The sequence below is a fragment of the Myotis daubentonii genome, chromosome 11 (assembly GCF_963259705.1).
Source record: "Myotis daubentonii chromosome 11, mMyoDau2.1, whole genome shotgun sequence".
NCBI classification, from domain to species: Eukaryota; Metazoa; Chordata; class Mammalia; order Chiroptera; family Vespertilionidae; genus Myotis; species Myotis daubentonii.
In genome coordinates this window covers 25,414,552-25,440,984 of record NC_081850.1, presented here as the reverse complement: position 1 = coordinate 25,440,984, position 26,433 = coordinate 25,414,552, and the positions used below count along the sequence as shown (strand labels likewise).

The window sequence follows — 26,433 nt, the reverse complement described above, 5'->3', positions numbered from 1 at the left end:
CAATGATCACCAGTATGGATAAAATAAACACACATATTCATATTTATCTACATATAGGAACTTGTTATATATAAAATGCTTAATAATTTTAATAATTTTAATTCAGAATGGAATTCAATATTCCATAACCTGTGTCTCTGTCTACTAAGAGACATGAAAATTTAATTAAAAGATTTCAAAATATTCAAGGTCAAATTAAACTACTTCAGCAATAAGTATATCTTCAGGCATATATTTAGACAAGTCATGCATTTACTTTGTTTAAATTACATTTCCATTGCCAGATCACCATTTTTTTTTTTTTTTTTTGGCAAACAGAAGATGAGCATGACTGAAAGTTAAAAGCACATCTTTAGAAAATAAAGACCATGCCATTAAAAAAAATAAGGACTTTGAGAAAAATCAGGTACAAAAAGAAGCAAAGATTGTGATAGTGCCTTAACACAAAGCAGAATTCACCCGAATGACTTCAATGACTTCTACTCTATATGTAGAAAATTTCAAAAGAAAAAAAAAGAAAGAAGAGAAGAGAAGAGAAGAGAAGAGAAGAGAAGGGAGGGGAAGGGAAGGGAAGGGAAGGGAAGGGAAGGGAAGGGAAGGGAAGGGAAGGGAAGGGAAGGGAAGGGAAGGGAAGGGAGGAAGGAAGGAAAGAAGGAAGGAAGGAAGGAAGGAAGGAAGGAAGGAAGGAAGGAAGGAAGGAAGGAAGGGAGGGAGGGAGGGAGGGAGGGAGGGAGGGAGGGAGGAAGGAAGGAAGGAAGGAAGGAAGGAAGGAAGGAAGGAAGGAAGGAAGGAAGGAAGGAAGGAAGAAAGAAAGAAAGAGACATGTTTGACATCATGGATAATATTTTTACATTCTTCTGATCAAACGTGTGATGTGGCTATCCCAGAAAGGGAAGAAACAAGCAAACAAATTATTTTGACCTTAAGATGCATTAATGTTAGTTGATGGTCCTGCTTCAGTTTATACTGATCAGACTACCTCTAAAACACTGTGTTTCTTCTAGGCATCACTCTTCAAGAGAAACAAACTCTATGCCATTTCTTTGGTGAAGAAAACCACCAAATAATGTCATTTGAGGAGCAACTAAAAGGAGACAGGAAGACAGGACAGTTGAGTTGGAAAGAAATGTAGACTTCTGTCTGGTTCAGATGGATAAAATTAATTAGTACAAAGAGATAAACTTCCAGAAAATAACCATGCTGCGGGCCTATTACGAGCAAGATGCCATCTTCAGTATTTCACATATGCTATGTTACTTAATTCTCTCAATGAACTCTTGAATGTGCCATCATCAGCCCCATTTCACAGATGAGAAAACGGAGACTTAAAGAGCTTAAGTAACTTGCCCAAATTTACCCACCTAGACCTCAGATATGAATCAGTTGTGTCTGACTTCCGTGGAAGTCAGAAATTGACCTACCATTAGAAAGAACATTTGAACATAATTTTCTGAAGACAACGGGAATTTACCTCAAGAGACAGGGAATTTCCCATGGTCCACACAGCTGGATCATAACCCAGCTAGTGTTACAACAGACTTGTATATAGAATACTTGGTAGGTCCGGGGATAAAGCAACACTGAAATGTGATGCATCTGTCTCCTCTGAAAACAAATAGTTGAGGTTCTATTAGAGCAGCGGTTCTCAACCTGTGGGTCGCGACCCCTTTGGGGGTCGAAGGACCCTTTCACAGGGGTCGCCTAAGACCATGGGAAAACACATATTGAATATATAATCACATACTGTTTTTGTGATTAATCACTGCTTTAAATAGGTTCAATTTGTAACAATGAAAATACATCCTGCATATCAGATATTTACATTACGATTCATAACAGTAGCAAAATTACAGTTATGAAGTAGCAACAAAAATAATTTCATGGTTGGGGGTCACCACAACATGAGGAACTGTATTTAAGGGTCGCGACGTTAGGAAGGTTGAGAACCACTGTCTTAGAATGACCCAATCATGAGGATTAAGGGGGAAGAAGACACCCACTTCTTCCTTTTGAAAATGATACGCTATTTATATATTTTGTATCCTGGGTAAATTGGATAAAATAGTTGGTCTTCACATCTACAAGGAGTAAATAGATTCTATACTTTCAAAGAAAAAAGGAGAAAAATTGCTCTGAGCTCATCAACATTTGGTGGTTGTGATTTTAAAAATTATGGCCAAAAAGGATTGGGCCCTAAACATTTAGCTCAGTAACCACCCAAGAACCATGGGATGCCAAATATAATTACATGAAGTTGTTGGTTGAGTAAGAAACCAAAGTCAAAAGCTTCACTTTAACTATTAGTCTTAGATGATTAAAAACAATAAGAGCTATTTCATGAATGGCAAAATTTCATTTACTACTCTGAGTTTGTCTGATAATAGGTTGGGCAAAATCTCAGAGGGAAGTCTGAGGTGGGTAGGGAGAGATTAAACAAAGAATTTATATGCATATATGCATAACCCACAGACACAGACAATAGTGTGGTGAAGGCCTGGAGGGGGGTGAATGGGGGTGGTGGAGGGGATCAATGGGAAGAAGGGAACATCTGTAATACTTTCAACAATGAAGATAAATTTAAAAATCATTGTATAAAATGTCAAAGTACCTTGTATACTAATACTTTTCAGTAATAAACATCACTCACTCAAGTTTTATACACTTATTTAATCATGATATTACCATATTTACTGTGAAGACAGAAAGTATTCTTTCAAGAAGCTCACAAAAATATTATAGGAATGAAGCACAAGTAATTATATCTATTCATACATTACTCAATTGTATCAGTAGCCACATTACTTATATAAATAGCAATAAGAATAAACAATGGCCCAGAAAGCATGGATAATAAATAAAATAAATGCCATCATTTTAAAGAAGGGTTTGTCTTTAATTCATTTGCACCTGTTTCAAATATTCCCAAGAAGGAAAAAGTTTTACTTCCTTGGCTAAATACTACTAATTGTATTACTATAATATTAACTCACAGATATTTGTATCACTCCCAAAATGAACAATAAACGCTGTTCCCTATTAGTAGCTAGTATCTGCCTGCAAAAAAATAAAGGCAGGTTAATTAAGTATGAATTAAGTTAGAAACCATGCATTCCTGGGTTGTATAAGTGTACATTTGGACTGGCTGCTGATTTCAATATAACAAAAAGGCTGCAGACAGCGTCTTATGAAAAAATGCTCACTCAGACCAGTGGAAGAAATAGATGGGTAGTATTTAAGTACCCATTTATTTAAGAAATATTTTTCTATATTTAAGTAGATTAATAATTCATTAATGTATAAGAACAGAGAAAGTGATATTTCATACACTAGTTGCTACAGCATTTATAGTGTGTGTTAAATAACAGCGCTAAACACTGCTTCACCTACTTTAAAACTTTCAATCTTCAAAACAAACCTATGAGAAAAGAACTGCTATTTTTCAGATTTTACAGATGAGGCCATTGAAGCTAGTACTGCTAGTAAACAGTAAAACCCAGGATTTGAACTCGAGCAGTGTGGTTCGAGGATCTATATTCTTACCCAGTGTACTACACTTTATCTCTTTCGTGAAACATACTTTACTTTTATCACTGGACAAGAATTTCTATTATCCCTGGATTATATATGAGATTCTATAAATTATGGTCCACATCACTTAGATACACTGCAATTCCCTCGAAAGTATAACTGTTGACTTCAAACTTCAACACAAATAACTGTATATTATCCAATTCCAGATTCTTTTCAGCCAAGTGCAATATTTGCCATTGCATATGTGTGTACAGATGTGACTGCATGTCAATAATTTGCTTGTTGAGAGACACTTTGATGAGACTAGTCTCGTAGTAAGATTATACAAAGTGCTTTACACAGGTCTTGGATTTCTTCGATGTATTTCCCCCATTTTTAAAGCTCATTATGGCCATCTGAACGAGCCTCTTTGCATGCGAGATGATTTCTAATGATTATTACTATTTGTAATAATCTGTATGGGAAAGCTCCCCGGCCAGCTCTTACCTGATCTGCAAAGTACTCTTGTGGGCTCTCTGGGAAACACCAAACAGCATAAACTGCAGGTGGCTCCAGGAATTATTCTAACTGCAAGCAATAGCATTTCATAGTAATGAAAGAGAAACGTATTTGTTTCTTAACTAAGTAGGTAAATAGCCTTCTTTATTGCTCCTCCTTGGGGAACAATGCTTTTGAAATAACATATCCAAACGGTAAGTTGTCAAAGCTCATTAATTTATATTCAAATGTTTCGGACGTGTTTTGTTTGGTTGGGGGAAGGGGAAACACTGGATTTGAATGTTAACTTTACCATGTGTGAGTACTAGCATCTTCTAAGTAAAATAATGGCCTGTGCCCGTGGAATATTTTATCTAATGAAGAGCACGGGGCAAGAAGAGCCTTACGTATGGGACACGACAGCTAAGAGTTTCATGTGCTCATTGCAATGACTGCCCTCTTTTAGTAAAAAGCTCTTACAAAATCCCTGAAGATCGTTCAACAAGGCAATCTATAGACTTAAAAGTAATAAAGACTTATTTCCTGAAAATGTTTACTTTACACGGAAGTACGAAAAATACCCTTCCCCTAAATAGGCCAAAGTAAGCAGATTTGTAAAAAAAATAAAAAATAAATAAAAAATGATGCTTGCTGTTTTTCATGTTTCAGAACTGAAAATGAAAGAGAATCATCAGGAAGATGACTAATTGAAAATAAATGACAGTACACACACACACACACACACACACACACACACACACACACACAGCAACTTCTGCAGCTGTGGGAGGTTTCAGACAATTAAAAATATAGAATTGTCAGGCTCCTGGGAATTATTCGATCTCCTGCCCACAGCGGAGAACGCTGCCTGTGGATTCTGTCCCCCTCTGGTCTTCGTTCCTGTCTCTCAGACTGGGCTCCTTCTCAGTGCCATTGTCACCAGCGCTACAGCTCCCTCATTAGCACATGTGAGTCCTCAACAGCAGACCACATTCTCTACAAAAACATACTCCCTAACAGTGCCTTTCACTAGAGAAACTCACCCAGGAAATACTAGGAGAAATGTTGTTTTATAGAAAAGCAAAAAGCGATTCTTGCCCAAATGTTTTTCACTTAAAAGCTAAAATCAGTGTTGTTTGCACAATTTCGCCTCTAAATGAAAGAACTTTTTGTCTCATAAAGAACTTACTTGAAGTATAAAATCACAATTGATCAAGGAGCTAAGCATGCTTTTTTGAATTATGCCTGCTACTCTGTTCACATGGGCAAGAAAAGTCTGTTTTCCCACAAAACGAAAAGCAAACAAAGGAGGAAATAACTGTGGTTTTCTACAATTTCTGATTATTCAAAATGCGTGTTCTTCAATTTCTTAACCGTAAGGAGGCTCTGCCTTTTCTTCTTTCCTTTGGTCATTTGTTATTATGATTATCTCCTCCTATGCTTTATGACTTCCGTAAACAAGACTAAAAATGCACTGTATACCTACTCACAGCACCAGCAAACAGGACGATCAGAAAAGGTAAGTTCACAACTACATATTGCGCCGGTGTGAGGCTGATTTCTCGGAGCCGGAATCCAGATGTAAATACAGCACTTCACCTCAAGCCTCTTCAAATAAAGTGCGTGTTGACTATACTCCTTTCATGGCAAAGGGTTAATCAGCACGGTTTACATTGGGGAGTTTTCTGAATCTCGCTCCTCCCTATCCCGTCGCGCTGCCAAAAATCATCTGACAGGAAACGTAAGATTAAGTTTGTCCTACCTAAGCGAACAAAGAGTGCTCTGAACAGGCCACCGGTTTACAGAGAGCGGGAACTTTTCTAATCCTGCTGGAATCTGCAGCGCTGCTCAGAAAACATCGCGGCGAAAGTTGTTTTCTCTCCTCTAACATCTTGTCTCTGGCTCATCGCATTTGGATCACACTGAAGATCCTGGGGCTTCTCCCGTAAAGGTTAACTTACAGCTCCAAACATAATCATGTGGAAAATGGACATTATTGATTCCTATGGTCCATTGTTCCCCTAGCCTAAGTCCCTGAAGTTCAAGTTCAATCTGGAATTACATCATGTCTGGTTTCTCCTGGTTACCAGACGGCTTGAGACGTGACCACAGCCACAGAAAAAACAAACAGCCTTCTTCACGCTTCGGCTCCCCTATCGATTCAAACGTAAACTTTTTTTCTTTCTCTCAAGTATGCTTCAAGTATGGAGCATGGTTAATTTAGAGATTAAGTTCCAAATTAGATTATCTAATGGCATCTTAATGGATTGCTGACCCATTTCCTGTGGGATGGCAGCATGCAAGTCTGGCTGGAATACAATTAATTTCTTAGGAAGTGTTCTGAAGAGTTTCCTAGATAAAAAGGAAACGTTGTGTTGTGCAAGTCTCTCTGTATAAATGGAGAAAGTTAGGCAAAACTACAACAAATCCCAATGTGTTTTTCAACAGCCAGAACACAGATATTGCATAGGGGTGAACACCATAAAAGATCATTTTAAAGAATGGTAACATTTTTTATTTCATAACAGGTGAAAATAACTTTGATGAGAAAGGAGTAATTCTTTTAAATCAATTATTCAAATCTAAAGAGCGTCACCAGGGAGCAGAGCAGCCTGGTTACCACACAATGGCCATGTGCAATTTTGCCTTCTGCAATTCCCTTCCTTGAACCAGAGATTCTTCAGTTCATCTACCTGATCAGCATTTCTATCATGGTCCCAGAGTGGTGCTAGGGGCCCAGAATGGTGCGTAAAAAGTTGAGCATTTTGAACGCACTTTAGAGCTGACAGCTGAAAAGGAAACTCAGCACTCTGAGAATAAAGCTCCCCCCCAGGAACCCCAGGAACAACCCAGCTGTTGTATTGTAGTTATGTGTCAAGATAACAAACTGAAAGCAGGAAATGCTAACTAGTAAATTCCTAGGGATGGTCTAAGTGTCATGTCGAAATAAAAGTTAACTCTTACTACTACCTATGGATAGGTCACATACTGCTCTTACCAGACAGTACCACATGCATATGTGTATGCACATATATATACATGCATGCATATGTAATGTGTGTGTGCACGCATGTATACACATAGACCATATACACACATGCATACACACATACACATCTATATACAAACATATGGTTTGCAAACCTATATTGAAGATGATTTTGTTTAAATATTCATTCTTAAGTCATGGAGAATGTATATTTTACCAAGACACAGCAAGGTTCAGGACAGTGCTATGTAAATAGGGCTATACGTATGAAATGAATGCCATTACTCCTTCCTTTTTTGCCTTCCCTCTCCTGACCAAGCAGGCCCAAATAATCTTTACTGGCTGCTAAATTTCTCTTGGGAAATCAAGCAACTCTCTAGAATTGCAGTAATAAACGACAATTTCTTACAAAAACATGTGTAAAGTAACTACAGAATGAAGTATTCAACTCATAGAAAGGAACTGCTAACACATGTAACATGTAAAATAGCTGATAAAAGTCTCTTTGGTGCCATTCAATTATGGCATCAACAGAAACACAAAAATCCTTCCAATTATTTCAGTAAAATCTTCATTTATTCATTATTTCGGAGGCTGAGCAAATGGTTTGTGTAAACATATCCTTCAGTAACACGCGCGTGTTTATTTTAGCCATCTGAAGGCCTCTTCGATGTTTATACAAGCAATCAGACACATACAGCCACTCACTTGTGGCTTTGCCTTTTCCTGAAAGGGGCGAAGGGGGAGCAGAGGGAATGAAACAATAAATCTAGTTTCTCTTTTGCATAAAGCACTCCCTCCAATGTTTTAAAATAACGTATGTTTATATTATTCTTGGATTGTCCTTCAGCTTTCTTTTTCATTCAATTATATTGCTCTTTTATATTCCATAGTACAAGCTATGTTCTGGCTACAGTTTCAAGAAGGAAAGCCAGTTAGGGAGTTAACTGCTGTATTTGTTTATACCCACATAACTCACATATGCAACAATCTAATTTATCCACATTGGAGGACAAAGCACAGACACAACAGTACCCTTATGAATGACAGATGCAACTCATCACCTATTCCCTGCCTAAGCCCTCATGATTCAAGCAGAAGTGAGCTTTTGGCCCATAGATTGCACTCTGGGTTAACTGTGAAACCTGACCTTTGGGTTAGACAGAAAAATTCACACAGGTGCAAGCAACATACACACACACATACACACACACTCACAAAATTCTAAGGTCAAAACAACAAAACACCTTCAGGGTTGCAACCTAGTAAAACTTTGTGAAAACTTTCCCCCAAAAATTATGCTTTGCTTCCTCAAGGAATGTTCATATATTGGTGGGTGGGCCGGGGGGGGGGGGGACCGTGATGTAGATGAGGGGGGAAGTGGGAGGGAGCCAGGAAGGAGGAGGATGAAAGCTTCCAGCTTTGATTATATTTGCTCAGCTCCCTCGGCACTGCCATTTCCAGTCCCACAAAAGGAGCTGCAGATGACGTGGAAACACCCCTACAGGGGGACTGGTACAAAGCAGAACAGGGGCAACCACAGCTAGTGATTGGAAGAGGAAATCAATGGCAACAAGCAATCAAAACAAAATTAAACAAAGTGAAGCCAAAACACAAAGAAAAACCCAAGGCACCTTATTTGGCGTTTCTCCTACAAAGTCTTGAGGGATCACCTTTTGTTAAAAATAAAAACCACCACAAAAGTAACCTGATATTTTCTTTATTCCGTTATGACAAAGGCAAATGATTTAATTCTCTGGTTGAACAGATCTAGTGGGTGCCCCCCAAAATGTATACACACTGAATAATTATTAATTACAATGGTTTAAATCTGAAAAGAAAGAAACATCAATTGAGCTATCAGCTGTAAAGTGTGTATACATTTTTAGGGACACCCTATATATTTCCCATATATTTTCAGTTTATTCAGATAATTTTAAAGTTGTAACAGGGCCCTGACGATTTTAGATGTTTGGTATCTGCATTAAAAGTAGTAATGTTACAGATACTTATGATTTCTTTCCTAGCATCCTTTCCAGGAAAACACACACACACACACACACACACACACACACACACACACACTCACATACACACACACATTAAGTTTCATTAATAACCACAGGGCACAAACTATAAACCATAAACAAATTATGAATATGTTGTGCCACAGGCATGCCCAATTTGTATTATCAAATATGGACTCTACTTGTGTCTATTTTTTCATACTATACCAAAGCAAAGAAAATTGTTGTTTCATTTGAGTACCTCTATTCTGAATTGTATGTATGACACTTAGATTTTAAGAACAGTGAGCATCTGCATCACCCATAGCATTTGGGTCAGCCCACCACAGAGATTCAGCCAATACCTGTTGAAAGTATGAATGTGACACCTGTCTTTATCAATTTTGTGCCTTCTGAATCATGATAAAAAGAGGAGAAGCAACCCAAAAGCTGCATCTTTAAAGCTTTTTGAAGCATTAAGTCTGTTTATATTTAATTATCTACTAATTTAAAAAATCACTATTTTGAGACGGGGAGACATTTTAACTAAGTGAATTCTGATTTTTTTTTCTGACTTATTATCACTTGAAACTGATTACCACATCAATTTTTCACCAAGACGGAGATTTGTAACATCAATAATGTCCTCCTAAGAACTGAGTTTAGTCATCTTATTAGTTCATTCCAAAACATGTATTCTGTGGTGACTCATTGTCCACTCACCTTTCCCTTTTTTGGGATATCAACTTTTTCTTTGAGAAATTACTAGATACTAGGCGCAGTTATGTTTTAAATTTCCAATAATTTACACCTTGATTTGACTTTCATGTACTTTAAAGGTGCTATCCTATTTTACACAAGTAAATGCCAATCAGTAATCCACAGATTTGAAAGTTACACAGCTATAGTCACAATTTAAAAACACAAGCACACTTCATCTAACTTGCAATTCTTGTCAACTATAAGACTTGTGTGCATACGTGGGCTAATTTGCTAACAGACCGATCATGGAATATAAAGAAGTTATTTAAGAAAAACTAAGTCCAAACACAGTGTTATCATATCCAATTAAATTAAAAATACTTAAGACTATGTAAATAAGACATATTCATTAGATTTAATTAAGATTATTAATTATTAAGACTTTAAGTAGATGCTTTCATTAAGCTTATCTTCTTTCTTATAAGCATATATTGTATTTTTTTTTCAACTCAGGGAATTATGTAAGTTCCTTGGGAAAAAACAAGATATGGAAAAATGTATATATTTTAAAGTAGCAGTTATATCAATCTTTCAGAAAAGGAAAAGTTATATGTATTCATTTTAAGTAGTGTGTTAATAAAAAACTGAGTTTTTAAAACAGAGTCCAACTAATTTTCTTAGTTTTCACCTGAGTATAAGTGAACATTTTATTAACTTAATTCTTTTAAACTCTACTCTTTAGCAGTTTCTACCAAGCAGTATGGAGATGTGTGAGCCACTGACAGCTGATACCCAAGTATGTACTTTTAACAGAGGCACGTTCAGTAAGGAGATGATTATAACCACAGCAGGGCTGGAAAATTACGTTGGCTCTACTTTTGGTGAACTCCTTATGGGATTACCTCGCTCTCTTCTGTAAATTTTTATCTCTTGCTACTTATGAATATAGTATGAATTTTAATTATTTAATTTGTCAAGTTGACAAAATTGTTCTTTATTAAAATAATACATAAGAAGCTGACATGCACTACTTATTTTCTAAAACCAATACATGAGAGAACATGAAAACCTGTTTTGAAAATGAACTTTTAGAATTATTTTTCCAGTCAGCGAAATAAAGTCAATTCTCAATGGCTCACATCAATGTACAAACAAAAGTTAAAACTTTATTTACACCAAATTCCTTCTTTAGAATTAATTCCAACAATCTTCCCACTTTTAAATTTATAAGTGCTGCTAATAACAGTAAATCAACTAATTAATTTTTTTTTCTTCTAGCTGTCCTCTCTGATAGGGGAATAAATGAATAATAAAGTTAGCAATCCAGGAAAGAGCTGAAATGAGAAAAATCTACTATGTGAAAACCCAATAGTTAAAAAAATTCTTCCCTAAAACCCATTTCATATTTCAGGTCCTAAAATCGAAGTGTAAAATCCACCCCCTCCTTCAAGAAAAATATTATAAATTGTTGAAAACATTCCATAGCACTCAGAAATCCCAATAATTAATTAGCATATACTATAATCCCAAATTAATTGAAATTTGCATTTACATAAGAAATAAAGGGGGAGGGGAGGGAAAGAGGGATGGTATAGCCGAGACAACTAAACTTTTAACATATATTTTCTATAAAGCTAGTTAAAAACAAACACTACAGCTCATGTAATTTTTAAAGTGTAAGTGTAGGGTTGGAAATAATTAAAATGTTACCTTTGCCAAGTAATTCCCAATGTATCCTCACTGGTACTGGGGTATAAATGCCTGCCGTTTTGATTCATGGTCCAGTCACAAATCCTCAGCTGTCAATTGAAACCTAGCAGTCAGATATGGATGGAGCAGTACTACAGTTTTTAGTATTTAAATGAACACATGCAAACGAGTACTGTACATGGCATTAACCTTACTTTCCCAAGAGGCAACTTAAAGGAAAAAAAAAAAAGCAAAAGAAAACCTTACTCTGCAAAGCAAAATTCCTAGACTGTTTTTTTAGAAAAAGCTATTGCAATATGCTTCTCTATTAATTAAAGCATACAAGAGAAACAAGTGCTTAGTACATAACAATTAGCCATTATTAGAGTACAAATTGAGCTGCAATAAAAGCAAACGTTAATGTTCAATAGAGAGATATATTTTAGAAAGAAAATTAAAAAAAGCTTTTTAAAAAAAAAATGCAACACACCAGTAATCCGCACTGAGTAAAGGAATAACTTTAAGCATGCAATTTGCAAAACATGAAAGACATGCAGTTTAGAGGAGAAAAGGCCCCACCTTTTCAACATTGTCCCTGACTTGTGTTTAGAAGTGTCCAGGTATTCAGTTTTAGATGTTTGCTAATTGTGCTTTATTCAAAGTGGCATTGTTTAGAAAGAGTTGATAAGAATTTCTGCTTTTATTTTAAACTCACAGTAATGGCATTTAAAAGACTTTACCACATCTGAATGGAGTGAGGAATGCACTGAATACAAGCTGAAATAAATTCTTCCCAGATCTCCGAATCATCAGCGCTGCCCTTCCGAGAGTGTTCAAGTAACCCTATCCAGCTCTGTTTTGGGTAACAGCTGCCCTACAGTGCTAGCAGATTTATTGAAAAGATATATTGCTTATTTTTATGCTTAAAAAGGTAAACTTATCTGGCTTTGGGGGGAAAAACACTAGAAAATCATGGTGTTTAATCCTTAGATAGCTATGCTGTGAATTAATGGCATCTTGCATTGAAAAGATGACTTACAGCCATCCACCAAACCTTGCTTGCTGTTTCTCAGTGAGAATTTCTGAAAGATGCTGATTGGAGCCAGAGTGCCTTTGAACTTATGATAAAGTATTTTAATCCTTTCTGATAGGGTTATGGCAAAAATAAAATGGCTATTAAGAAGCTTTCTTTTTCTTGTTATGCTCTGGAGTTTCTACATACACTAAGTAAAAGCGATTTTTGGCTTTTAAAAGTAATCACTTTTGCTCATTTTTCTACAGATCAATGAAGCTCCAAAACACCACCTAATATTTCTAAAACATGTGTTTTAATTATATTGATATTTCAGGTAAAGTAACTTGGAAATTTAAAGAACTGAAGAAAAAATCCACTATTGTAGATGATAAATAGGTAGACAGATGAATAAATTGGTAGTTATGTACATTCTGCTCAGGATATATGCCATAAAGAAGCCAAAAGTCAGTGGAGAAGGTAAAATAGAATAAAGGTATTCTAAAAATGGATCATAATACTTGCATAGAGGAGAAAATGTAGACTTGATTAGTTTTAAATCAAACAGAAGACAAACTTTAATATGGCAAGATTTTTTAAAAAGTTCTCAAATTGGATCATCTAATTACAAATGCAATGCGATGGGGCAATCTGAAATTGTTTTTTCTGCAGTAACAGTAAACCAGGTGTCTATTTCGAAATACACATTTTTAAGCCGGTACTATGAAAATAATCTAAAACTGTTCAAGACACTTTGATTCTGTATAACGATTACCAAAGGGACCGCTTACTGATTCTGCTCTTGTCAATGGAAGTCCTAGTTTGGAGGCCACTCAATATTCCCAATAAGGGGCGGGTATATGTAGTCATAGCCCATGAGAATTTTGCTAATTATTAACTTCAGGTTAGTGTCTGTGGGTTCCCAGGTTACACTGAAGTAGTTTTCAGAAGACAGTTTCTCAAAGCCAAGAGAAACTAAACACCACTCACTTATTGGCTTGCAGTCCCACAGATACCTGCAGGCATAATATGTTTCCTTGGAAGGATGGATATATAAACTGTTAGTATTTTGTTGTTCATCTTGCTAACTTTTTCTTTATTTGTTTACCATCCCCCAAAAATGTCAAGTGGGCTATCTTTGGCCATGTGAGGAAAACTTAAAGTCTATGTATGTCTGGACTTTTCTTTCCAGATACTCTCAAACAGTTAAACCTGATCCGCAGCTAGTCATTTTCATCCATATTTCAGACACATGCGATAGAAGTATTTTCTCCCAAATAAAGAATATACTTAAGTATATGCAAAATGGTCACAATTAGATTTAACAACAATTTAAATGATGAAGAAACTGGCAGGATATTCATTAGTATTGAATTAATTTCCTTTCAGTTATTGAAAATGTGAAATACACTGTAAATTTATTTAGCTATTGAGTTTATGGGCTAGCATTGCCAACATTTTCAAAAAATTTCTGAGGAGGCATATTTATACGTGATTATATGTTAAAACTTATTTATATCAGGTTGCTTGAATAGGAGCCTCTCCAAGCTTTTTAAAAAAGTATTAATTATTAATTAATTTTGCATAAAGTATCTCTGAATTAGTAAACCTCCTGATAAAGTGAAAATTTGAAGGTGATTGCATGGGTAGGAGAAACAAATAATTAAAATAAAAACCACCTCTTCACTGAAGATTTCCATGACACTAATTCCTAATAAAATCAATTCCTACAAATCTAGTTTGACCAAGATAGTACTGACTCAGCAAATTCTGAATAAATTGTAGGTGATAAAATGTTAATACTGTGTTAGTAAGTGTGTCTAAGCATCTTATTGTGACATGTAAAATAATCTTGGTATTAGTATACTTCAGTATTCCTAACAAAAAAGGATTTTATATTAGGCTTTAAATAAGTTTAAGAAAATAGGTGATGTTATTTGATATTGGTATGGTGATTCCTCAGTTTCTATCTTGTGAGAGTCAGTGTTATATAGTTTAGCTATCAACTCATTTTAATTACATTTTAAAACTTAAAATTTTGGGTGATATATAAGATTCAATAACACTCTTAATTTTTTCAAGTATTTTCCCTCAAAAACATAAGAAATAACTCTCCCCCACCCACTAGTAATAAAACTTAAAGCACCAGGTACACATTAGTTTAAAAATTTACTCTGTTAGCCCTAGCCGGTTTGGCTCAGTGGATAGAGTGTCAGTCTGCGAACTGAGAGGGCCCAGGTTCAATTTCGGTAAAGGGCACATGCCTGGGTTGTGGGCTTGATCCCCAGTGGGGGACTTGGCAGGAGGCAGCCAATCCATGATTCTCTCTCATCATGGATGTTTCTATCTCTTTCTCTCTCTTCTTTCCTCTCTGAAATCAATAAAAATATATTTAAAAAATCACTCTGTTAAAGTTTTGTGTTTGGATGTGTGGGGGATAGTAATTCTTATTTTTGTAACAATATAGACCCTTTGACACACCTCACCATAGGTATATCCTTGCAGAAATGTCTGTCCACTCATACAGATATTTTAATTCTTTACTTTGTGCATGCCTACTAGTATGAAATTACATTGTTTAAAAAATTAAGGTCAATTTTATAGTAAAACAACTTATGCCCGGAATTCCAAAAGCAAACCAAAGGTGAAATCAGGAGGAAGGTTCTCCGTGGAAAGGCCCTGAGTCAAAGGGTGAGGTTGGAGTAGCCCAGATACCAAGAGAGAAGGGAAGGGAAAGGTTCCCCTGCATGTGTTCCCAGGACGGACTCCATAGTCTCTGCAATGAGAACCTTGCTCCTCTCCCCACTCCCAACTCCAATGAGATTGTTTCAGAAAAACAAGGATGGGGTCCCTGGAGTTTCCCTTTAAAAACCGCATCAAGGGAATCACCTAAGATTCGGGCCATTATCTTTTTCTACACGACTATCAGATATGCAGTTAGATTATAGCCACGAAGAATCAATATTGCTTGGATTTCAAGTAAAAATTGGTTTCTTAAATGAGGACTTCTATTGTTTTGAACTAGGGCTTTTGTTAAATGCTTAGCCATTAGCTTTGGGAACAAAAGAAAGAAGGTAAGCAAAACCTTCTCCTTCGCTAGACTCAGCAAACAGTCTGATGTACCAACAGTCCCTCTTGGTGACAACAGCTCTCAGTTGAACTAATAAACCATTAAACTGTAAACAGCATAATCAACACAGGCAAATTTACCTTTTCACTTTTTTTTTTTAAGTTTACAGTGACCTCAAGGGAATATCTTAAAAGGTGTGTTTTATGGTCTCTTAGGTTTCTTCATTTCTCCAAAGAGCCTCAAGGAAACAGATTTTTTTCTGGGGGAGGAAAGGTGCTTTTGGGGGCACTTTAAAAGATTAATACTCCAATATTTCCTCTTAACTCTTAGACTAGTAGACTTTTATTTTATTACTATTATGAATTTCCTGCTACAGAGCAAAAAAAAGGTCTCTGAATTAATAGGCTGTAGGATTACTAAACAAGCAAAATGGTCAGAATGAAATTAGTTATATATGGGACACATAACACTTACTTTTTAAAATATATTTTTATTGATTTCAGAAAGGAAGGGAAAGGGAGAGAGATAGAAACATCAATGATGAGAATCATTGGTTGGCTGCCCCCTACTGGGGATCAAGCCTGAAACCCGGGCACGTGCCCTGGCAAGGAATTAAACTGTGAACTCATGGTTCATAGGTCAACGCTCAACCACTGAGCAACACCGGCTGGGCAACACTTATTTTTTTAAAAAAATAAGATATTCAAGGTTATCCTGGTTCCTTAAGTTACTCTCTTTTTTTATTGAACTTATTGGTGTGACATTGGTTAATAAAATTATTAAAGTTACTTCTAATGTCAATTTCTGAAACCCATGCTTCTTGATGTTTAATTTCATGAGCATGGTGGAATTAAGTTAAATGGGTCTGTATAGTCCATGAACTAAATAAACATTACTGGCCATAAATCATAAGGATTAGAAAGTAAAAGGCTTCATTTTTAGATGGAAGGTATTTTAACTTGTAATGTTTAAGATTTCAAGGGAACTTACAGATTGGGTAGTTCAACTTCTTCATTTTCCTTTTCACAATAAGGATACAAGACAGCAAAGTTTAAGGATTTGTCTAAGGTTAGACATTCCTTGTTCTCCTCTGGACCAATCCCTTGAACCCTAGTCTCTGGTTCTCACCCAGGACACCAGTTTGCCTGTCATAGTTCTTTTCCTACTATATACTTCATGTGCAGCCCAAGGATGCTTAAAACTACAATGTCTATAATTATAATCTTCAGAATTTCCTCTACTCCCCTGATTCAACTTAGCTCTTTTAAGGTTAATATTTTCAGAAAGGAAGGTCACTTTTTCCTGGTAATTTTGTGGACTGAAATGTAAGGTTTCAGGGAATACAATTTTATGTTTACATTAGAATAGTTTATCGAGATATTAGCCTTTGATAACCAGGAAAGTAAGTTACTAAATAAATGAATGAATGATAAAAGACAGACCATTGAAGGTTGTTTTTTTTTTTTAATTTAAGAACTAGCCAAATAACTAGCCATTATTTTGACTGAAACTTCCTTTAAATGTATTTCCTTCCCAGCCAGCATATGTGAAAAGTGACCTCTTATCCATTTACATACCTACCCAGAAGTCATATGATAGGGTTTTGCGTCAAGCTGTCAATTATGATAACAGACACAATAAGAACAGCCCGAGTGTTGATAGCCTGCTTCCTGACTTTATTGAAAAGTTTGTTGATAGTCCACTTGCGTCCTTTCAATTGCTTGTCTCTCATAAAAATAACCAAACTACCTTTCAGTGGTTTTCATGTACCTAACTTTGGCTTTGCCACTTCATTTGCCAGGACAAATATTATATTCTACCTAGTATATTAACTGATATATTAATTTTTTAAAAAATCCTACAGAGGCAAGTTATTTAAAGGACCACTTGGTGTAATAGAAATTTTCAGGGGAACAAAAAGTACTTTCAAATTCTAGTTTCAAAATTATATCAAGAAAACTGTTCAAAATATTTTGATATAAGGTAGCCCAGTAATTGAAATGGGAATAATAGCATTATATAGTCATGCAAGAGATGTAAATGCTGGAGCTCAGGCACCACTGAAATCCATGCAATTGTGATCAGGAATGCAAAGGCCCGAGTTATCAGCTCTAATAAGAAGTAGTGTCTAGAGCAGGGGTGGGCAAACTTTTTGACTCGAGGGCCACAATGGGTTCTTAAACTGGACCGGAGGGCCGGAAAAAAAGCATGGATGGAGTGTTTGTGTGAACTAATATAAATTCAAAGTAAACATCATTACATAAAAGGGTACGGCCTTTTTTTTTTTTTTAGTTTTATTCATTTCAAACAGGCCGGATCCGGCCGGCGGGCCGTAGTTTGCCCACGGCTGGTCTAGAGTCAGGAGCTTATAATTGTGAGATTATGAAATAAGCCTTATAAAGTAGAGTTTACTTGATTTTGATGTGTAACTTAGGGAAGGCAAAAGGAACCCCCCATGGATACCTCTGTATCAAAGATGTTAACATGCACTTCCATAGCTGGTTCAAATAGTAATCTTTTACTTCCCAACAAGAAGCTTCTTAGCCACAAACTTGTATATCCAACTTGCAATAAGGTGTGTTTTTTTTATATGTCATATTGATGAATCATAGCAATCATTTATATTTTTATTAAGGCCTTATACTTAAATATACTGTGGATAATCAGGTTAATTAGACCCTCTTATATTACCAAACTCTCGGGCAGCCAAGAAAGAGATCTGGCAAGTTAGCAAATTCTTTACAAGGTTGACCAGATAAGGAGTTGGTGCTAAGTCAAGGAAGTTGTCTCATATTTGCCACTTATGCTAAAAGTGTTAGACTGGATTATAAAATAATTGCTGTATTTTCTATGCAACCTCCATCCCTCGGCTATATCGTTCCCCTTTTCTCAGAGACAGAGCTTGGGAAATGGAGTTCCTTTGTTGCCTGTCACAATGAATGTTCACAGTGCGTGCGTGAAACGTAGGAGGAAAGGAAGCGCTGCATCCTACTGAGCTCCTATGAAGTTATGTCAGGGAGGAGGCCTTGACATGCCTGAAAAAGTTCCAAATCATAAAAGAGATTTCTCAGCAGAGACTAAAGAGTTCAGTTTGCTAAAACAGGACCCATGAGTTTTTTAAGCCACCACATCACCTTCCAATAGAAAAGTTAAGGAAGAATGAAGCTCCAATTGAAGTCCTGAATTTAATTTCCCGCATGCCAACAGGGAATGCATGAACTAAGCCAATCACGCTAAAGACAGTCTAGTTCCAGACCTGGACCGACACTCAAAATTGTGTTTAGAGATAACGGAAAATGTTAAAGCCCTGGTCAGCTGGCATGAGCTGATTATTATGACCAACTAGCATTGTTTTCTAAAATTATGTCAAATTATTTTGTCAAATTATTGTTTTGTCAAATTATGAACTTGCTTCCATTAATCTCTTTTGAAATATTCTTCATGATTATGTGACTTATTTTTTAGGTTCAAATGAAATATCACATGTACAGTGATTGGTGAAATTCCTGAGTCAGGAAAAAAAAACCACTAGTTTTTCAAGGCCGTTAGCAACCACTGTTAATCAGTAATGACCATTATCAAAAGGAACACAAAGATGTATAATTCCTAATAACAGCTGCTTGTGTGCCAAGTTAATGGGCATAAAAGCATATACTTTTAGTATTCAGATTCCCAAAGATGAATGTATTACTCTTATAAGTGGAATAGGTGGTTCATTTTCATATTTTTCCATCTCAATTTAAGAATGCCAATATTCAATGACTACACTGAAAGCTCTGTGTCAGTGTCATTTTTGTGGAAATATTATTTATGATAGTCAAAATTATTCAGCAATTTAAAATTTATTGTTAGCTCTAATTTATGTAGGGAATATTCAAGTTATTTTCTGAGAAAAAATAGCACTCGACAATGCACATCAATACTTTTCATAATCTAAAAGGATAAATCTTTATAAAGCAGCTGCCAATGAACTGAAGAATGTACCTGGTGACAATATTTATTTTGAAGAGGTCATGTATACTAAAGGCTATGGGGAATGTTTAAAAGAGCCCTCTCAGACTAAAACCATTGCCTTTCTAATTTTGAATTTCTCTTAGCTAATATAAAATGATTGATTACCTTTATTTCATGTACCCCTTGATTTTCCTTTTCATTCATCATTGAGTACTTTAAACCAAATGCATTTAGAACCTGCTGCTAGAAGAGTGGTCTCTTTTAAATCTTTGTAAAGCAATGAAAGGACACAGTAAATCAATCTCATTTCTGCTGTAGAAAAGAATAACCTTTACTCTACTGAAGTCATTTAGACTATTTTTGTCTCTCTTGTTCCTGGATAGTAAACATAAAACTTCATCTCTATGATTCTTTTCAAATTTGAAAGGATAAAAACAATAAGCTTTTTAACTGGAGCCTTCATTTAATAATATGCATGTATAGTATGATAGGCATATACATCCATTTTCTTCATGCCTCAAAATTGTAGCTCATATGAATTTGGTATATTGGGCTTCGTCAATTAAAAAAGCCCTAGCTCTTTCAATAAATAGAGAACAGCCCTGACTGGTTTGGCTCAGTGGATAGAGCGTCAGCCTGCAGACTCAAGGGTCCTGGGTTTGATTCCGGTCAAGGGCATGTACCTTGGTTGCGGGCACATCCCCAGGGGGGAGTGTGCAGGAGGCAGCTGATCGATGTTTCTCTCTCATCGATGTTTCTGACTCTCTATCCCTCTCCCTTCCTCTCTGTAAAAAATCAATAAAATATATTTTTTAAAAAGAAAGTTTTAAAAATAAATAAATAAGTAAATAAATAGAGAACAAATTATCTGTCTGCATGGTATATAAAATTGAACATTATAGTTTTAGCTTATAATTGAAGCTTATATAGTTTTTTCTTCCAAGGATCAACACATTAAATGTTCCATAAATATCAACCACAGTTGATCAAACAAATCATACTTATATTGTAAGGGGTCTTACTTGACACTCCCACTTAAATAACAAGTTGGTGGTCTTTGATGAAAAAAGTTCTGGAACTCATATGTGCTCTACATTAAGACTCATGTTTTCATGATGCTTGCTAAGTATTCTTGATTTATCCTTGTATATGTGAAAGGATATGTAACTTATATATAATGAACTTTTGATCATAATTACATGAGGCTCCAATGTTAGTCATAAATGATAAAAGAATTAAAACTTCCATAGGTTAGGGCAGGGGGAAGGGAAGATTGTTTCTAAGTACATGGAATTGATTATAATATTCTAAATGTGTTTAGGGCCAAAGGTTTAAATAATGGAGGCTCATTTCTATGAATTAAAAATTAACTGGAAATTAGAGATGTGTCATAAAGAATAATGCAAATCCCATGACAAAAATATTTCTGAAAATATGTGGAATGATTTTTTAAAGAACAAGTTTTTAAACCTATAAATTCTGCATTTTTTTTAAAAAACACAATGAACATATACATTTGTCAAATAGAACCATATTATAGTAATTAAAACACATTTCATATTACAGCAATTTGGAGGTGAAAAAAAGCAGCATTCCAGAGAATTATGTTGAAAAGCCAATGGCTGGCAAAACCACTAATTATTACTTGGTATTTTCATAACTGCGTACAGATGTTTTCAGTTAGTCCTCACTCTTTTGTTTTGTTTTGTTTTGCTTTTTTTAAAACCTGGAAAAACGTCAAGTATCTTAAATAAGCTATCATCTTTATGATTTTCTCTGAACTCTGCATGGGGTGACCTTTAATATGCAGTCTGGCACCTTAGTCTGCAACTGGGCAGGTCTCGGGAATGCCACAGAAGCAAAGTTCAGTCAGGCACAATAAGCAGAAGCTAGGTGGACAGGTCTAGATCAAAGGAACCGGAATGAGTTTCTGTGCAGGCTTCCTATATATGTAAAAACTCACACGTATGCACATACAACTTATCGATGAAGATCAGGTTAGTAAGTACCAGCTTATTCATTATAGCCCACTTTATCCTACGTAATATTTTGTACACGGTTAATTTCAAACTGCTCTGCTATCAAAAACTTGAGCGCAGCAAACATATGCATCATAAAACATATTTAAATTCTGAAGTGGATAGAATTATTTCCGTTATCCTGTAACTAGAATTGTGGGATGTCTGTGTGGGTATGGTCCATGCTTTTGACTGTGGCTAATTTGTTTATAAGCCACCATTAATCCTGGCTGTATATTTTCACAGTCTGGGTAAACACTTCATTTGCATTAAATTTACAGCATTAATGAGATGTGAAATTTAAAATGCTACTTGAAACATAAATGGTGTAAGAAAACAGAACCAAAAAAAGTGTTTTATCACATCTGAAATCAGTAAACCAATTTAAACCTATTAAAATAGGAATGATGTGTCGCCTGAGATTTTAGCTTCATAACTCATCTTCTTGGACTAAAATACCAAAATGAGGGGTAAAACATCTGGAAAATATGAAAGAGCTCGAAAACACAAATTGTGGACTGCTCCTACTCTAATTAGCTTTTGAATCAGCTTTTAAATTTTATCTTTGGAGACTACAGGCTAGTACCTTCGCAACAGCCAATAAGACTAAGAAAACTACTATTTGGCTGAAATGCTGTTATTCCTACAGGGATGAAAAGGGTCTTGAGCCAATTTGAGAAACCCTGTTCAGAGAGGCAAGAAACAAAGGATAAATGAGAAAATAATTTGGAAAGTGAAATGATCAAGTTCTTCCTCAGAAGCCCCGTGAGCCCCGTTCTGAGTCCAGATCTGAGAGAGCATGGAGAGAAGCACCAATGCGAAAGCATGGCTACACCGTCACACCTGGGTGAAACTTGCCCACCTGTTGCTGATGTAGGAAGGATGGGTCTCTTGGGCTTAGTCCCACATATCGATTGGCTTGAGATGTGCCTGAGGCTGTGTAGGCTGATTAAGGAAGAACAAAAACAAAGATAAAAATTGTGAACTATCAGAATGAACACCCTGTCCATGTACAAGAAACCCAGAGAAGTGGGACTTGCAACCAAAAAAATAAATAAATAAAAATAAAAAAAGGTGTCTCTATTTCTCTTCTCTTTTTTCTGAGTGAACACTGAGTGATGTAAAAGAGATGGTAGTTGACCTCAAGCAATTACTTTATCCCTTGCCCCAAAATCTACCTAGTGAATTGTATCCCATCATCTGGCATGGGCATCTCACATTTAGGTGCTCCATCTAGTCTTGTGAGAGACCCGAAGACTGGCTAAAGAGAGGGCTCTTTGCCTAGGTGGACCTTTTCACCAGGTATTCATTGTCTAATAATGGAATGATCGATGCTGCTCGCTGGTTGTAAGTGTAAAAAGAAGACTGAAAATCTGTCAGGGATGAGTGAGAGCTTTTAATGATTGGATGTAAGTAGATGTGCTCATGATACAGGATGAAAAACGTCTTGCTTAAAAGTCTCACTCAAAAGAAAATCTAACATTACTAATGTGAAGGAGAAGCTTACTTTTATTATATCATACAGAATGAATTAGCTCAGTATGTCATTTAATGTGAAAATGATCTTAAGTTTGACAGAAATGTGGGGTTTTTTTTTTAATTCTCTATTTTCCATAAGCACAAAAAACCTGTTTCTTGTGACTGGAGTTGGCAATCTGTCAGTACATGGCCACCAAATAATAAATACATATGGCGGATACTCCTTAAATTAAAGGTCTCGCCTTGCAGTTCTCTTTGTACAGGTGCTATTTGGTATAGAGTGAATTGTCCCGGGAAAAAAATCTGCCTATTCCTAAATATTTTTGTTTCTTTTACACAAGGAAAGAACTAATGTATCTCCAGCAATCCCATTGCTCCCTGTCAGGTTGAACAGAAGAACAACCAAATTTTCACCATTTATGTTACATTTATAGGTTAAAAAAAAACTAAGATGTTTGGTTTAAAAACCATCAGATTCATGAGGAATCCAGACATTCCTTTTTACATGGCTTATAAAAACCCACCAATATATTTCATTCTGTCATATTCATTAGAAGGACTGCAGAATTTGATCGATTGAGGCACTTTAGGTCAACTCTTTGAATAGTGAAGATGCCCACAATTCACCTTTTAATTATTCCTGGATAATGGGCCATGTAAGGGCAGCCATATGAAGCCAGTGGCCCCTAGTGAGTATCCAGGTCTCTGGATTGACGCACAGTGGGTCAGCCGTGCCTCACCAGCCTGTGCTCTGTGTTCTTTCCAGCCATGAGAATTAAGTCTCCTTGGCCTCTGTGTTATCTTTAACTGGACTGACTTATCAATTCAATGACCAATTTCTCAGGGTCAGTGGTGCCTGGGAAGCTGGAGATACAATTTATTTCTAGGAAAGAAAAATATCACACTCTACTTCTTTAATGCAAGAGTGGAAAATAGACTGGTGGAGCCATCTTTTGATTAGTTTGTACTTTTATTAGTCAAATCAGATCTTTTTTTTTGATCAACCTATATGTGAGTATAAGAACAATCAATTAACAAACAGGCTGACTGTACTCCCATAAGTGAGCTGTAATCATTTGGGTCTGGTTGTTCCTGGAATCTCATCTATTAATATCAATAATATTAATAATACCTGCTTCTGGTACGAGTAGGTACCAGAAGTTTCTGGGACTTAGTTTGATTATTTATATCCTGTGATATTCTTCCAAATGCGTTTACAAAAATATTTGTTTTCCATATTTGTTTATTTAAATTTCTGGCCTGTTTGTTCAAAGAGGCCAAAACATCCACTTTTAAAATCTGGATGAATTATTCTAGTGACTGTAATATACACAGCTAACCTTCAGAATAAAATAATATTGAGCCTTCCTTGACTGGGTCTCTCCATCTGTACATTCAGGAAAGTGTTCACTAGTGGAGGATTCTCTACCAACAAACCAATTACTAAGCATTTAATTATTATTGATGAGAATTACAAGCCTATATGGACTTATTAGTTTCTGGGGCCTCATGAATTTTGAGGAAGAAATGCTGAATTCACTGGAGACTCAAAGTACTGTCCAATTTTCTTGTATGTTCCTTCCTAGGTTTCAGAAACCATTAAAAAAAGAAAAGATTTTCCAGTGGCAGAAGAAGAAAGAGCCAGTGGTGCCTCTAGTTGGCTCTGTAATTTCACACAGGAATTTCCAGAGCCAACTAGAACAAGAAAATGGGCATTTTCTTGTTCTAGGTAAGAAGCTCTGAGTTTAAGACACGGCACGTGTAATTGACGAGGAACTTGCTAATCCCTCCTGACTGGAACTTTATCCCTTCCATTCTACCAATATGTGCACAGAAGCTCCAAGTCTAGGAAGCTGCCAGTTTGGGTAAAGCCAATTGAAAAACTGTGCAATAATTCCTTGTGTATTTGTGAGTATTCCATGCAAAGCAACAAAGGAATCATTTGAGCTACTGGTGTATGCTATGTAAGCTCACTGGCTAACTCTCTGACATTTAAAATGTTAAGACCATGCTAAAAAACTTATATCTGACGTATTACGGTAGATTCAAAAAAATTTAAAATTTTTTTTGTTGAGTGCAAAGAAAGTGCAGGTAGCTTACATGTGCCTAATACCAAGCTTTGAGATGTTTTTGGCCCCCAACAGAGTGTGACCGCTTCTCACAATGATATAACCTACAGTAATATAAATATGCAATTCTTACAGAGGCACTGATTCAGTCTGCCCTATGAAGGGGCTTGATTCCTATAGGAATGCTCCAATGAGTAACCCTTATCTAATCTCTCTTTGGGTGATAAAAAAAAAAACCACCTTGTACACTGCATTATGTTATCGGTGCATTTTTGATGTAAACCTTGAACAAGCAGGCATGACTTACTCTTTTTTGTTATAGCTATTTACTCAAACAATTAAGCTTCTCCCTTCTCAAATCTGATGCACTGGCTTAAATTTGATAAGAGAGAGCGTGTGATTGCCAAGCCACGTACATGCCTGCTGGTTCCATGTAAATGAGAAATCTCCATCCGGTTGGGTAGCTGGAAAAGTTGCCGTATTTCCCACCTTGGATCAGGTATCCAATGGTGCCTCTGATGGACATTTCTCATTTCCTACAGAAATACTTACTGGTTGCTGTAGGTGAAGCTGCCTCACCTTCAGTGGATGTAGTGATGGGTTTAGTATCTGTCATGGTCAGGGTCACAGGTCGCACTGCACTGGGATGGGGAGAGGGTGCCAAGACAGGAGTGAAATGGCCAGGCACTTTCCCTACCACTTGACCACTGCTGTTAGGCTACAAAACAAAAACAGAATGCCGGGTGAAACAATCCAAAAGGCAGTCACGGTGTCCAACAACGGCACTCAGCACACTCGGCCGAGTGGACCCTGCACACTGTTGTGTAATCGCCACACAAGCCCTCCAAGTCTGCGTCCACGAGGTCGGCCAATGGTTAGTAGTAATACGAAGCAGCAGCATTTAAAAGAAAGTCTTCACTTCAAAGCACTTTATGTAGGTTAACTGTCTTTACAACACTCCCGAGAGCCAGGTAGAACTGACCTTCCTTTAGCAGTCCGGGAAGCTCAAGTTGAGACTTTCAATGCTTAGCCCAAGGCTGAACTGGAAGTCCTTACCGAGCTAGTGCAAATCAGAACCAGTGCTTCTCTGCCCCTCATCTTCTACACTGAATCAGTTTGGGCTTTCAGAACACAATTTTAACCTAAATAATACTATCACTGATACAAGGAAGACAAGAATATCTAGGCTAACAAACACATCAAACTGAGTAATTTCTATCATGTATAGTTAAGGCCCATTCTTCTGCATACAAAACCTCTAGTTCTTGCTCACACACAGTTGCACTCAGACACACACACACACCAGGCAATTGAGATTCTAGGATCTCCACTCAACTTTTGATGATTTACAAAAATACAAGCAGGTAGAATGATATTTAGAGCATTTAAAATTTCAGATCCACACAATGATATAAAATGCTGAGCTAGGTCTGGCCT

At 36.3% G+C, this 26,433-nt stretch overlaps 1 protein-coding gene across 11 annotated transcripts in view; it reads right to left on the bottom strand.

Annotated features, from left to right (window-relative positions):
- NFIB (nuclear factor I B) overlaps positions 1-26,433 on the bottom strand; it is a 227,494-nt gene that overhangs the window by 9,982 nt on the left and 191,079 nt on the right. For 2 of the 11 annotated variants that reach the window (XM_059656647.1, XM_059656642.1), the window contains exons 9-11: positions 25,549-25,714; positions 22,311-22,393; positions 11,416-11,504 (exon numbers count right to left, since the gene is read on the bottom strand). The exons of 1 other annotated variant lie outside the window; for it this stretch is intronic. In XM_059656647.1, the coding sequence (XP_059512630.1) occupies positions 11,416-11,504; positions 22,311-22,393; positions 25,549-25,714 (338 nt within the window). Of the gene's footprint in view, positions 1-11,415; positions 11,519-22,310; positions 22,394-25,548; positions 25,715-26,433 lie in introns of those variants that run through there. 8 more of the 11 variants (XM_059656653.1, XM_059656650.1, XM_059656643.1 and 5 more) reach the window with 7 other exon arrangements.